This window comes from Lytechinus variegatus, chromosome 5 (assembly GCF_018143015.1).
Source record: "Lytechinus variegatus isolate NC3 chromosome 5, Lvar_3.0, whole genome shotgun sequence".
Classification (NCBI taxonomy): Eukaryota; Metazoa; Echinodermata; class Echinoidea; order Temnopleuroida; family Toxopneustidae; genus Lytechinus; species Lytechinus variegatus.
Window position 1 is genome coordinate 6,478,259 of NC_054744.1, and position 16,137 is coordinate 6,494,395.

The 16,137-nt window shown below is 37.2% G+C and overlaps 2 protein-coding genes across 3 annotated transcripts in view; both read right to left on the reverse strand.

The window, feature by feature from the left end:
• LOC121415154 (major facilitator superfamily domain-containing protein 12-like) overlaps positions 1–13,911 on the reverse strand; it is a 60,466-nt gene extending 46,555 nt beyond the window's left edge. Inside the window, exon 1 of one of the 2 annotated variants that reach the window (XM_041608288.1) lies at positions 13,657–13,911. The gene's annotated coding sequence lies outside the window, so the exon portion shown is untranslated. The remainder of the gene's footprint in view (positions 1–13,656) is intronic. The other variant, XM_041608289.1, reaches the window with a different exon arrangement.
• LOC121414838 lies at positions 7,954–10,074 on the reverse strand. The gene has a single exon (XM_041607894.1). The coding sequence runs from the start codon at positions 10,072–10,074 to the stop codon at positions 7,954–7,956; it is 2,121 nt and encodes a 706-aa protein (XP_041463828.1).
• Positions 13,912–16,137: the final 2,226 nt, after the last annotated feature.

Below are 16,137 nucleotides of genomic sequence, written 5' to 3' on the forward strand. Positions count from 1 at the left end.
TTTATATTTTTTCTTTACTTTGTAAACCAGAATAGAAGATTGAAACTTTTCTTATAGTCACATTTCCTTCAACACACCTCCAAACATTATAAAAACAAACACTAGTGGATCCGGGGGGGGGGGGGGGGGCACAGCCAGCCCATGGCCCCCATCCCCCATTTTGAGAGGCTCAATTAAAATTTGTAATGTAGAAATGCCGTTAAAAAAGAAGTAAGCCCCCCCCTCATCGAAAATGAAGACTTTTTTTTTGCTTTTCAAACATTTGGGAAAATGTTGCCCCCCCCCCTTTGGAAAATATCCTAGATCCACCCCTGACAACAACATTTTCCATACAGTCTCCATCCTTAACCTTTCATGTTGAGTAAAGAGCTGGAGCTTAAAAAAAGATTCATAAAATGTTTAGAAAAATTCACTTTGATCAATCATTTATAAACCTGATAAGAGATACTGATGATAAAATGAGCTAAAATCTAATATAATGCTGAGGCCAGTGCATATTGAATCTATGTACGTAAAGTATACTGTACTTCAATGACATGCAGGTGAATAAGTTATCAAGATAAATGCAGGTGAATCAAAATTTTCAGGATAAATACAGTTTTTTTTTCAATTATTATTCATTATGGAAGCATAAGATTCTTGGAAGTAAATTCAAAACTTTACCAAGTATCCATTAAAACAATTTACCAAACGCCAACATGTGTGCCATCTACTGCTTCCTGGGAAGCAACTTAACCACCAGGCTATTCTGGTGGTTCAGTCGCTGCCCGGCAGGCAGTATATGGCAGGTTTGAATCCCACTGGTTCCAATTTTTTCTGACTTATACGATTTTATTACAGATCGAGCATGGCAACCTTAAAAAAATAAAGAGTAATGCCAAAAAAATTTGTTAACAAATTACAATTTCCTCCTATTAAAGCCTCTTTATATGAGTCTTTGTTCGTTTGTCAACAGATGGTCCACCAAAGTCTAAACAATGAAAAGACTGTGCACTTCGCCGACTCCACATAACGCTTTGCATCGATTTGCATGTAAAACAGTTTTAGAGCCTAGTCTTTCCCTTGTAAGTATGTTGTAGTGTCTTTGATAATGATACGAATATAAATCGCGCGCCCTCCTTAGTCGAATATTGCTGTTCCCGGATGGGCACAGCACCGAGATCAACAGCAAGGAAAATATTCTTCACTCAAATGTCAAGTCAAAAAAAGTCACCAAAGAGACTTCATATCATTCAGAAAGTGAAATAGAACAATTTGATTATATTTATAGATTTTGTCACTCAGTCAAAAAGTTTCTTATTTCATGCAAGCCAATGGACATGACTGAGCACTTTTAGCTAAATTACAGTAGTTGCAGTAAAACACTGATTTCGTGAGAAAGTCTGTAAAACCAAGGTTTAGTATTAGTATATCATCGTCGATCTAGATCTGGTACAGGACATAAACTAAACTTTGTGATATCATAAAATTCAAGCTGAAAAACAATCACACTGAAGATCGCCAACACAGACAGGCACATGTGGGACAGTGTTATGTACCTGTTACATCGAAATTGTACATTAAGGTTTACACTACTGCCCTACATCGACAGTTATGCATCATGACCTGGGCCTATCTTAATTTTTATTATGTTTTGTATTGACTTTGTAAATTTCTTTCTTTTATTGTGATTTCAATAAAGTGATATCAAATAAAAAATATTGCTGGAATAAAGACCCGACGGAAGTGCCCGAATCCACGCTTATTTTGCTTATTTCTCAGCAATGACACAATTTCTTCCAGAATCCTTTGGCACATATTTTTTATTCATATAAAATAAATGTAATAAATTACATACACTTATACGTTCTGCAAAAAGAAACTATGTTTATAACAAATTTGAAAAAATTAAAGATAATCTAAAGAAAACATGAAAGTTTTTAAATGAAATTCTAGGTAGAAACAAGCTGTCTATAATCAATGGAATTATACATCATGATGTAAAGATAGAAAGTCTGTTTGATGTGGCAAATGTATTCAATGAATTTTTTGTTACCATAGGGGAAAAGCTCACTCGGTCTTTACCAAATTCTAATTCAATATTCTCTGATTTCATGCCTAAAGTACTTGATAAATCTTTGTTTTTTAAACCGATTACTGAACATGAAGTTGCTAATATCATAAAGAATATCAGCCCTGGAAAGAGCCCTGGATACTATACTTTGTCAATTGATATTGTTAAACCTGCTGTGTATTTCATTACTCAACCATTGACTCACATATGCAATTATCTATTCAAATCGGTGTTTTACCTGATAAAATGAAGTTGGCAAAGTTTGTGCCTGTATATAAAAAAGGAGATAAGTTTGATTGTAATAATTATAGACCGATATCTGTTTTGTCATTGTTTTTGAAAATTCTTGAAAGACTAGTATATAATAGGTTGTACAATTATTTGATGTCCAATAATTTACTCAATCCCAATCAATATGGTTTTATGAAAGACTGTTCTACCGAGTTTCCATTAATTGAACTAACTGATATAATTTTGAATTATATCAATAAAAATCGTTATTTTTATGGACTTATCAAAAGCGTTTGATACATGTACTTTGTCACACTCTATCTTGCTGTCTAAGCTTTCTTTTTATGGAATTGGAGGCTTGCCTCATGCCTGGTTCTGTAGTTATTTATAAAAAAAATAGGAAACAATTTACCATGTACAATGGCCACTCATCAAATTCTAAAATCATTCATTCAGGTGTTCCCCAAGGAAGTATTTTAGGCCCCCTTTTATATTTTATTTACATAAATGATATAATCAACTGTTCAAACTTCTTTAAATTTGTACAATTTGCAGATGATACTTCATTGATTGCCTCTCATATCAACTTTCAAACTTTAATCCACATGATCAATATAGATCTTAATTTTGTTTATGACTGGCTTGTTTGTAATAAATTGTCACTGAATATTTTGAAAACAAAATTTGTGATTTTCAGAAATAAGCAAAATAAAAGATTAGACTACTCTAGTGTTAAACTTAAACTGTTTCTGAACAGGTCCGAAATAGAACAACGTTCTACTTTCACATACCTGGGCGTACAATTAGACGAGTTTCTTACATGGGATTCTTACATGGGATTCTTACATGGGATACTCTTATTAATGCAACAAGTATGACAATATCTAAAATTACTGGTATTATGAATAATGCTAAGCATATATTACCACTCAAACTTTTATTTACAATGTTTAATGCCATTATATTGCCTCCTGTTTTGTATTGTAATGTGGTATGGGCTTCTCTACATGCTTCTAAGTTATCAAGCATATCACCTACAAAAGAAAGCCCTTCGCATATGTGCAAATACCCATTACCTAGCTTCTTCCTTACCCTTATGTCGCCGTTTCTCATAATTGAATGTGTATGACTTGAACAAATTATCGGTTGCTTCGTTGATGCAAAAGATTTTTACCAAACGTCTCCCTCCCTATCTAACTGAAATGTTTTTTTAATGTGAATGTTCATTCTTATTCTACCCGACAGTCAACCAACTTTCACCTCTGGAAAACAGAAACCAATAATCTCTCAAAGTCAGTCCGTCATCTTGGCCCCATTATTTTGAATTCCTTGCCTCCTGAAATTGAACACACACAATTCAATTCACTTTTTAAAAAACAATTGAAAAAATTCTTCCTCTCCAACCTAAATGACCGTTAAACAATTTTCCACTCAGCCTTTTAGAGGGCCGTAGTATGAAGTTGCAACAGTATTCTTTTTCTTTATTCGTCTCAGACTGGTTGCTTGCATTTATCAAACGCAGCCTCATTTTCTCGTTTGTTTTTTGTTAAAGGGGAAGTTCACCCTGAAGGAAACTTTGTTGTAAAAATAGCCGGAAAATAGTAAAAAATATTGGTGAAGGTTCGAGGAAAATCCGTTCAAGAATAAGGAAGTTATTAGAGTTCAAAGTTTTGGATTTGTGACGTCATAAACGAGCAGCTGCCCCATGTGTTATGTAATATAAAATGTATGAATTCCAAATTTTGTATGGTTCCTGATGACTTAGGGTGTGTTTATGCTTCCATTGCGAGGACAGAATCAGCGATTTCAAACGTCGATTCAAAACGCCGATCGTAAACGTGGTTCTGGGAGTGCTGTTTATGCTTAACTTTTCAGAGCAAATCATGATCTCCAGTTGGCTTCCCATCGTAAAGCAAGGTCAAATTGGGCGCGCCTTTTTTCGAAAGTTTTTTTTCCCATTGTTGTTATTACGTAGAGATAACATGGAGCAATACCACTGTATTTGCCCGCGGATTTTCATCTCACCGGAAGCAGGTACCAAATGACGTAATTTAAACACGTTTACGATCGCGGTTGTGTTTATGCTTCCCCAGAAAGCCTGATTCTGGTCAAACGACGTTTACAAACGCACCTTTTTGTGAGTTTACGATCGGCGTTTTGAAACAGCGTTTATATGAAAGTAAGCATGGACGCAACCGTGTTTTGCACTAATCACTTTTGGAAACGCTGATTCTGGCCTGAAAAATGGAAGCATAAACCCGGCCTTAATTTTGTTTTCTATTCATGATCGGGTGTGAAATGATTTGTCTATTGATATACAAAAGGTACAGTGTAAACCATTTTCAATTTTCTGAGAAAATGACATTTCATTGATTTTTTACCATTCCCTATGTAGGAATGCTGCTCGCATACAGAGCTACCAAGTCTCACGCATTGTGCGTGAGACTCACGCATTCAGGGTCTGTCTCACGGCCTCATGCATGGCACCCATTTTTCTCACGCATCGGGACCCGACAGAAAAAAAGAGAGAAAAAGTAGCATTATCCGCTAGATTATACGACTGGCCGACCGCCTTCGCGTCTAGCCCGGCATGCGAGACGAATCGAGAGAGCAGTCAGCGCACAGCTATGAATCGCATGCGTGCATCGCACGGTTTTGTAGTATGGATCGATATCATGATGAAGCCCATATCTCATGCGCGTGAGTTGCGCGTGCCTTTTTGCAACGTACGAGTGTAAGTACTGGCCGCGCGCGCACAGAGACGCCGAGTCATGAAAATCTCACGCATAACTTTTTTTTTAACTTGGCATCTCTGCGCATATGACGTCACAAATCAAATAATTGAAATTATAATAACTTTTTAATTATTTGATGAATTTTTCTCAAACCTTCGGCAATATTTTTTATCATATTTTCTGCTATTTTTACAATTAACTTTTTGTCAGGGTGAACTTCCTCTGTAATGGTTCACTTTAAGTGAGCAGCTGACATGTCGTAAGAGTTTTGGTTTGAAAGAAAGTACTGACGATGTGCCCGCCGATCATCGCAATCAAACTTTAATGTTACTGTTGTGGCGACACATTCCGGTGCTCTGTTCTATTTGTAAATCGTTTTTATAATCATTCTTATGTTTTATCTCGGTTTCCCTTTTTTCAAGCCTTTGAGGCTTTTTGGGATACCTTTTTCTTTCATTTTTTTTCAAATTTCATCTTAATGTTTCATGATTATATTTGTGTATTTATGTTCAAAAGAATGTATGATATTCGTATGTTTTACTTGTATGAAAGAAATTGTAACATGACCGTTTGTACACTTCCAAACTCAGTCTCCTATGCTCTCCTGTACTCAATCAAACTCAGCTCTCCTTTAATTAAACTAAAATTATTAAAGTGAAGATAGGGTGAACACAAAATAAATTAGAAGTTGACAAGATGAAGTCCAGATCAGCACTGACTTTACTTTCCAATCTTATCTTCTGCCAATGTACCCACATTGGATAATCATAGAAATCAACCAATCAAATATAAGGAAAATGGTATGAACTATAAAATGAACTAACCCTATTTAAAAATAAGAACCAATCAGAGAATAGAGAAGGGTGATCATGAGTTAAACTGAATCCTAATGAGAATTAAACAATAAGACCATGTGGAGTGGAAAGCTAATGGAAAACCAGGAAGCATGACTGAGGGGAAACTGAATGAATGAAATGCAATGAACCTGTGTTGCTATTTGAGATGTATTGTGGAGATGGAATGAAAGATGAGATCATGACAATGTATGTGGATTGAGAGGATGGAAAGAAGGATGAGATGAGTAGGAATGGAAATAAACAAGTTGAATGTAAACAATAAAGTACGGAAAGCCAAATGTAAGAGTAAAGAGTAAAATAGATAGACCCAGCAAAATTTACTGTTACATAAGATTCCCTCTTCATTAAAAATGTCCTCATTTTTCAATATACACTCCAAAGTTTTTAAGTTTCGATTCATGTTTTCTTTCCGAACTTTTTTTTTTCTTGCCAGCATGAATTTTTTTTTTTTAACGGGCAAAAAAAATTAAGAGGATAAAAGAAAATAATAAAGGAACCTTAAATTTCAACTGTTCACAGTAATATCAATAAGTCATTACTTTTGCAACAATCAGCAGAACTGACATATTTCCAAACCCAATCTATGTAATATTGCTTTCTTTTATAGCGGTCGTCACTAAACAGACGATTTCAGAGAATGAAAAAAAAATGTATATTCTGACTTCGATATTTCTTTCGAAGAGAAATAAGAATTATTCAAATCAGTATTAACTATTACCAATGGCAATCTGACTGTTAGTTGCAAAAGCACAAATAGTATACATATTGTTGTCGCATGAGTATTTTCGAATAAACAATTAGCTTTCTTCTTTTTTTCAGACTTAATTTTTTCTTGCGATATATCCTTAAAAAGCTATGATTGTCCAAAAGGAAAGAAAAAAAATACAACAAACTGCCATAAGCGAAAATGGATCATGCATCAACAAAAAAAAAAAATTACCAACTTTGCAACCAATCTAAGTTTTGTTTCGTGAACATTTGGTCCTTGCTTTTTTTTTAAGATTCAAATTGTCTGAACAAAATCGATTTCCATTCCATTTTCCAAACATATTGTTTCGTGTTTGATGGAATAGAGATAAAATATTTTTTCTTTTTTTTTTTTTTGGTTTCATTATATTTCCAAAATCAAGTATCCATATTTGATATATAATGAAAACAATTATTTGCTTTTTTTTGTGTGCAAAATCAAGTTAATCAATAGTATGGCTAGTTGCAAAAATGATATTTTCAAGAATATTCACAATTCACATATATTATAAATTCTGTAAATGAATTCTTTTTATATCAAGATTTGAATTCTTATACGAAACAATCCAATCTTCAATATCATTGCATTTTTTTTTTTTGTATAGAGTGACTGAGAGTAAATTTTCATGAAATCTACATGACAATCAAAAGTATTGCCAAGAATCATTTATCCTTTGATTTAAAGATATTTTTAACCAATTGTTTTGCCACTTTCATATAGATGTTATCTCAGTCAGAGAAGGACATTAATGCATATATCATTCAAAGAAAACTGTTTTGCATTCAAAATTTGCCTAGATCTTTGTTTGTTTGTTTTTCGTTTAAAGAAATACAATCTTGAAATGCAGTATCAACACATTTTTAGAGGGTAAATACAATGCAGTCAAAATTGCATTACAATCATGGAATCCGATTGCTGCTTTTATATCTGATTCCATTTTCAATCTTTTACTTATTAAGGTGTTTTTTTTTTCAATCAAGGTCAAATGAGTAAAGTCCTATGAACACATCATTTAAAGCCGTAAGCCACTTTAACATTTCTTGCGCTTGTTTTGTTTTTGTTAAAACATTAAATGTTTTTAATTTTAAGTAATGAAGATTTTAAAAACCAAACTTCAAACAAGTAATGACTGCAAATGTATTTTCCTTATAGTGAATATCAAAAGGGGAACAAAAAAATACATCGGTAGGAAATTCTCTCATCCTTGAAAAAAAAAGGATGTGTTGCCGTAGAAAATTCTCTATCACATAATTCTTCTGTCGATGATGAATGTTCTATCAAAGTCTTATTCGAATATCGTAAAATTTGGCTGATCGATCTGGTTCAATGTTATTGTTCATAGTCTTTATATCTTGATGGTTTCTTAACAGAGCGACCAGATCTAGTTCTTATAGTGGGTACCATCAGGGGTTGGTCATAGCGGGGAGGTTGAGCCAAGGTTTGGTCATCTTCCGGGGGTTGAGCCAAGGTTTGGTCATCATCCGGGGGTTGAGCCAAGGGTTGGTCATCATCCAGGGGTTGAGCCAAGGGTTGGTCATCATCCGGGGGTTGAGCCAAGGATTGGTCATCAGAGGGTCGAGCCAAGGATTGGTCATTAGGTAGGCGATGTCCCTCAGAGCAAGTGGCTGGACTACGGGATGGATGTAGTCCATCTGAAGAGTTTTGGGGTAGATCGTCGGGATGGAGACGACCATTAGGGAGGTTTGCCTGGCCTCCACTCCAAGATGGTGGGAGGGAGCCAGACAAAGGTGTGAAGGAAGGGCGAGGGGTCATATTGTGAGTATGACCACTAGGCATGAAGTAAGGATAGGTCATATTGTGAGTATGACCATTAGGCATGAAGTAAGGATGATTGGTCATATTGTGAGTATGACCATCAGGGAGACTTTGACTGAAGTAAGGATGTCTGCCAGAAGGAGGATATTTGAAGGAGTTACCATCTGATGGGTCCGTGGAAGATCGATATGGTTTGATGCGATTCTTGTGTATCACCATCTCTTTCCTGTCATCATCTAGACCAAGGATTCGAACTGTGGGCCCCATTGAAGACGAAACAATTCTGTAGGGTCCTTTCCAGTTAGCCGCTAGCTTACTTCTACTCATAGCAGGATTGTTGAGCCAAACCAGATCTCCAGGAAGATATTGGATATTTCTTTCCTTCTTATTGTAATTAGCTTGCTGTTTGACTCTAGCTGCATTATTGCGTGAAGCAGCATACTGAAATGCTCGATGTAGGCGAGAACGCAGATCTTGAACATACTGATGATGGGTGATACCATTCGATCTTGTGTCTGGGGATGGTACGGAATGGGGGAGGCGAACTTCTCTGCCATACAGTAAGAAGAAAGGTGTATACCCAGTTGATGAATGTACAGTTGAATTGTAAGCTAATTCAACCTGTTTCAGATGTTGATCCCATTCACCTCCTCTTTCTGCCAAGTATTTAGCCAGCTGGTCTTTGACGATACGGTTGGTTCGTTCTACTATGCCAGCACCCTGGGGGTGGTAAGGAGATGAGCGGGTTTTCTTGATACCAAACTGTTTACAAAGTTGATGAACAAGAGAAGATTCGAACTGACGTCCCTGATCAGTATATAATACATCAGGTAAACCGTGTTCCCTGGCATAATCTTCAAACAAGTGTTTTGATACTGTGGTAGCTGTTTGATCCTTCATAGCATAAAGATTGATGAATTTTGAGAAGTGATCCACAACTACAAGGATGTAGGAAGAACCAGAGGAAGTGCGGGGTAACATCGCAATATCAGCATAAACCGTTTGGAATGGGTAGCTTGTCGTAACACTCTGTAGTGGTGCTTGATGAGAGGGAGTTGGGTTTCTAAACGACTCACATGCCATGCAAGTCTCACAGTGGTCTACTATATCTCGGTGCATGTAAGGCCAGTACATATCATTTTCGGCTCGAGACAGTGTTCTCTCTGTACTAAAGTGTCCAGAACTAGGATGACTATGGAGTAGTTTGAGAACTTCAGGCACCAAACTCTGTGGGATAACAGCTTGATAGAGGATAGTTGACTTTTTCAGGTCTCTCTTTGTGCGATAAAGGATGCCATCCTCTACCTTGAAACGATTCAATTGCCATAGGAAACGTCTCATTCTTGGTGAATAACGGCGTATTTCTCTAGGACCAAGTTTGACTGTTTCAATCACCATGTGTTTGACAACTTGTACATCTTTGTCTAACTGCTGGTGACGAAAGATTTTGAGTCGTAGGCCATTAAGGATCTTTGACGATGAAGGAGGAAGACGAGCATCATCGTCTGATTTTGAGGATGTCTCTGATGTAGGAAGACATTGTTTGCTATTCGACTCTGGATAGTCAGGTGATTCAGGCATCGACGGAGGAAGGTAAGGCCTATTTACTTCAGGCTTCTCTCTTGGTGCATCTGTTTGTGTACCTACTGAACAAGTAATCTTGCTAATGTTCATGGCACACACACGAGACTTCGAAGGAGGGAGGTGCGTACCAGTGTTTGATGGGGCCGTCGGTGAGGTAGTTGATGGCTGGCCCACAACATCAACTAACGGTCGTTTCCCTGCCTATCAGAGAAATGTACTCTCCTTGGAGAATGAGGACGAAAGGATGTATCCACATTACCATGACGTTCAGGTCGGCGATAGTCATCATAGTATCTATCACGACGGAGGGGGCTTCTTCCTCTGTCTCGTCTGTCACTAGGACTTGGTGAACGTCGCCAATTATCATTGAAGTTCCCACGAGGACTCGGTGATCGTCGGCGAAATTTATCAGCATAATTACGATGGAGGGGGCTTGCTGCTCTTTCTCGACTATGATACTCATAATCTGGGGAGTCATAGCCATGATGGACGGGGCTTGTCTCTCTTTCCCGTCGGAAATCAGGATACCGCCTTGGACTAGGACTGAATGCTCGATGTCGGTCCTCTTTGAAATGAGAACGAGGCGATTTGTCTCTACTTTGGGTACGAGATGTAGGGCGAAGTGTCAGTGAAGAAAATTTCTTCTCAAGATCTTCAAGACGATCTAAAACTTTCTGAAGAGAAGGGTGATCAGAAGTTTCCTCGGATGGAGAGACAGCTGCACTGGGGGTTTCGGTCTGTCTGCCGAAAATATGAGCTCTCTCAATTCTATTAGCCAATTCGACAGCCCCTTGGAAAGTATTTGCTCCCATTTCGTGGATTTTCACTTGTAAAACATTGCTCAGGCCAGCGACAAATCTTCGAAACTTCTCCCCTTCCTTGGCATTATCACCATAAGAAGGAAAAGCTTCCTCGACCAATGATGCAATGGCAGCTGCATACACAGGGATCTGCTCTCCCGGCTGCCTCACTCGAGCTGTAATACATGACTGGAATGTAGTAATAAAATCAGACCGACCAAAAATAGCGGATAGTCTCTCTTTTGCCTGTTTAAAGTCGGCCCGTTCACTTGGAGGAAGACTTTCCCATACAGAGAAAGCAGGACCTGTCAATTTGGAGGGAAGGACAAATTGAAGCTTGTCGGCCACTGATGAGTCAGCCGCTGCAACTACCTCCAATCTCCTAACCCATTGTCTAAAGTCCTTTCCATCTTCGCCAGAGAAAAACTCTGGCAATTCAATTCGAAACATGACTATGTCGACGAAGGATGAAATAGGCGAATAGGTTTGAGGTATTCGTATAATTATGAAGGAGGGAGATTTCCTTTTCTTCTCTAGTAAATACTTGTCTCAAGTAGAGAAAAATGAATTAAATATAGATCTTCATTGCTTGGATACAAAGCTAATGTCAAGATCTGAGCACCAATATGAAGGAGGAAGATATACCACCAGATTGTTTGGATGCAAAGAGATCTATATCAGTTAAACTACATCTGAAGGAGGGAGATTTACAACAAGAGTTAGAACTCTTATATCTAAACTCCAATAGCTGGCATGTCAGGACATATGAGAGGAAGACACCAGATGAAGTAGGGCGACCAACTCAGCCAACATCAAAACAAGGATGTAGCAAAAATATTACAAAATCTAGCCAGGAGTTACGATGTAAATGACTAGAAAAATGAGTGCTGCTGGGAAGCTGGACTATATACTGTTATCAAATGAAGGAGGGTGTAAAATACAAACAAAATGTAGGTAGACTCACCAATAATAATGTATCAAAATACATGAAGAAGGATGGAGCTCAAAAATACAACGAAGGAGGGAGAAAATGTCGATGCTGACAAAACAGGAATGGCATAGACTGGAAGTAATAATGTATGAAGTGAGGGCGTGGCTGGATCAGGTCCGGATAAGACAACGGAACACCGCTGGCACCAGTTGTAACATGACCGTTTGTACACTTCCAAACTCAGTCTCCTATGCTCTCCTGTACTCAATCAAACTCAGCTCTCCTTTAATTAAACTAAAATTATTAAAGTGAAGATAGGGTGAACACAAAATAAATTAGAAGTTGACAAGATGAAGTCCAGATCAGCACTGACTTTACTTTCCAATCTTATCTTCTGCCAATGTACCCACATTGGATAATCATAGAAATCAACCAATCAAATATAAGGAAAATGGTATGAACTATAAAATGAACTAACCCTATTTAAAAATAAGAACCAATCAGAGAATAGAGAAGGGTGATCATGAGTTAAACTGAATCCTAATGAGAATTAAACAATAAGACCATGTGGAGTGGAAAGCTAATGGAAAACCAGGAAGCATGACTGAGGGGAAACTGAATGAATGAAATGCAATGAACCTGTGTTGCTATTTGAGATGTATTGTGGAGATGGAATGAAAGATGAGATCATGACAATGTATGTGGATTGAGAGGATGGAAAGAAGGATGAGATGAGTAGGAATGGAAATAAACAAGTTGAATGTAAACAATAAAGTACGGAAAGCCAAATGTAAGAGTAAAGAGTAAAATAGATAGACCCAGCAAAATTTACTGTTACAAAATAAAAGAGAGTATTTCCACTCTCCCTCCATACAAAAATAATATGATGAATATCCCTTTCTTCTTGTTGACACAATACGGAGCGAGCTTGCGATTTCCCTAATTTTTTGTCTAATGAGCTAAAGAGGGCGCACGATTTATCTTCATATCAAAGACACTACAAGGGAAAGACTCGGCACAAGAACTTTTTTACAAGTAAATCGATGCAAAGCATTATGCGAATTCGGCGAAGTGTCCAATCTTTTTACTGTACATGTAAAGACTTTGGTGGAATGTTAATTGACAAACGAAACAGTACATGTAGCACTTGCGGGGCTTCATTCAAGATACGTAGTATTTTTTATATTTTTTGTTTAATTTGTCATCACTTTGAACATTTTCCAAAATAAAATGTATTATCATCAGCAAAAATAATTAATATAAAAAGTACGTTTTTTTAGTTATTGCATTTATTGGTGTCTCAATTTTATCAAACAATCATTGGAATTGCCCATACAATGAATCAAGAATTTAGTTTTTAAAAAATCGACAAGCGGAATAAGTGAATTAAGGTTGCAACTTGTATTAGTGCCAACAACGACCTTCCTTTTATTTCTGTGGAAGAGACATGCGAAGCCACTTTCCAGGCCGAGGTAAGCGATTTTGCTCTTTTGTATGTCCTTTTTATATTCACCAGAAAAAGCCCTGGTGAGCAGCGGAATTAGTTTCAGTTTAATAATATTGACATTGAAGCGATGTTAACCAACGAAGGCGACAACTCTAAACGCAAACAAGGTTCGGTGCAAGGTTCGTATAGTATACTAACCTCTCAATACATGTACGTGTGAGTGGGCCTGGCTATACCCCATCATACAGCACTCATCTCAGCAGCAAGCTCAAGCAGCTACACACAGATTACACCGCAACCGCTACGGCCGTGGAAAATCACGCTTGACCGGCCCGGCCCCGTGCCACGATCACGACGAAGAATTTGCTGCAGCCTGCAGGCAAGTGCAGCTGTTGTTCGTTTCAGCATGTTCAGTTTCACACACAGTTTCATTCAGACTTTTCACACAACAGAAATACATAGGATTCAATTATAGCTAGTCGATCTTCACCTACCTTGATTTGGGTCCGGTCAGTTCCTACCGAGTACTACAGGAAAACGATACACAGTCTCAGCCGGTGAGTAGCATAGCAGTGGTAAAAAGTTTGGCATTGGGCCTATACGAGAAATTCTTATGCCATTGATTATATATTACACTTAAAATTGGTCATGTGATTTACGCTCACATCAGGTCACGTGATGTGGGCTCAGTCATCACGACCACAGACTCGCGACAGGTTGTTCGTTCATTTGCACTTTCGTTATTCCCGTTACGTAATTTTGGTGTTAATATTGCTCTTTCATGTCCGATTTGGGGAGAGCATGACATTGTTTTTGGTCATGACTACGCATATATTTTCTCTGGTATCACGCGTGGATGAATGAATCGAAGCAATTTGTACGTTGCCAGCAGGCGCGGATCCAGGATTTTGTAGGGAGGGGGGCCCAAATTCGATTTGATTTTGGCGCCCCTGTGTACTTTTCGGAAAAATGGCGGCCCCTCCCTCCCCAGGCAATCATAAGTGCCTTAAATGCATGTTAAATTATCTTATTTCATAGGCACATGAATCAGGGGCGGATCCAGCTTTCGCCAATAAAGGGGCCCAAATTTTTTTTTTCAGCCATATTTTCCCCGATCGGCCGCTCGAAGATTTTTTTGGGGTTTGTTTCTTTGAAGGGGGTAGTCTTACAAGTCACATCTTAGCTTTATTCTTTAAATCAACATAAATGTATAATATCATAATCCTTATTTTATAGTGCCTGTGCGAAGCGCGAGCAATTTTTTTTAAATTGCATGAATTTTTTCCTAAAATTTGAACTTTTTGAAAAAAAGATGTGCCTGCAATAATTACTGCGAACGCGAAGCGCGAGTAGAAATTTGTGATAAACGTTTTGAACTGATCGGAAAGGTAGGCCTACCAGTCCTGTTAAAGACTGCATACAGTTAGCCACGAAAACGTGATATATTTCAACAATCAAATAATGCGAGCGCGAAACGCGAGCTGAAAATTTTTGACATTTCTACATAAAAAATTTTAATTATTTTTTTGTAATCATGAACAGGATAGCTATACAGTATTACTTAACAATTGATGCGAAAGCGAAGTCCGGGCGGAAAAATTCTAGATTTGCGATCTCGAATTCTAGAATGCGAGCGCAAAGCGCGAGCAGAAAATGTTTGTATACGTTTTGAACTGATCGAAAGGTGCCTTTTAAGGAATGCTTGCATTTAGCCCTGAAGACATTACATATTTCAACAATCAAATAATGTGAGCGCGAAGCGCGAGCTGAAAATTTTTGACATTTCTACATAAAGAATGGAAAACTTTAATACAATATACTTATTACAGAAAAAGCAATTCGAATCTGTACTGATTCCCAATATTTATCACACACAAATCCATTATCCCATAAACTAAAGACTCTAACAGTATTTGACATAATACACTTCAAAGTTTACTACTTATGTTTAAGTACGTAAATAACATGCTCCCACCTTCATTTCACAATTTTTATACTCTAAATACATCTATTCATTCATACCCTACCCGTTACACTTCAAATTTCCATTTAATCAACCCCAAACTGCTTATTGCGCAGAGATCCAGACACCATGGTCCAGATATGTGGAACTCTCTACCAGCAGAGTCTGTAAAACAATCTTCGTCTCTTCACTCATTTAAGGCTAACGTTAAATCTATGTTATTATCAGAATATTTGAAGTAAAATTTCTGTGTCGTATCCTTTTTATCGTGAATTTATTCCTCCTTCGATTTAGTCATCACCAATATCTTCATCATGACCACCATCATCTCCATGGCCTTCATTATCATCATCATCATAATCATCATCATCATCAACAACAACAACATCATCATATCACCGTCACCCTCAGCTTTAACATCTTCATCTTCACACTATGATATTGCATGAATTCATGTTTCGTATTTGAAAATATATGCCCATTCTGCTTTATAAATGTATTAATTCAATTAGTATAAGTTTGGGATTGTCATTTTTTCAAGCAATCTGCTTATGATGACAATCCTTCTCCTGCAAATTGTGAATATCATATAGTTAATAATTTTGTCTGGAATTATTTTTTTAGTACTCTTTATTTATGATTCATGCCAAAAATGCTAATATTATGTTTATTATGTTATGAAAAATGTATTATACGAATGTTATGGATGCAGAAGAAAACAATAAATCAAATCAAATCGATTGATGCGAGCGCGAAGTGCGAGCGGAAAAATTCTAGATTTGTTTCCTAAATCATGAAAAAGATGAATAAAATGGAATCTTCCTATATTAATAATGCGAGCGCAAAGTGCGAGCGTAAAAAAAAATCGTGATTTCGACCTTGAACGGGATACTCTATTCATGTTTAAATCATAAAAGGGATGAGAAAGGGGATCTTCCTACATTAATAATTCGAGCACAAAGGGCGAGCGGAATTTTTTTATATTGTGATCTAAAACTGGATAAGTGAATGA

Coding starts and splice junctions, on each gene's coding strand:
- LOC121414838 (XM_041607894.1), bottom strand. CDS start 10,074: ATGAACATTAGCAAGATTACTTGTTCAGTAGGTACACAAACAGATGCA.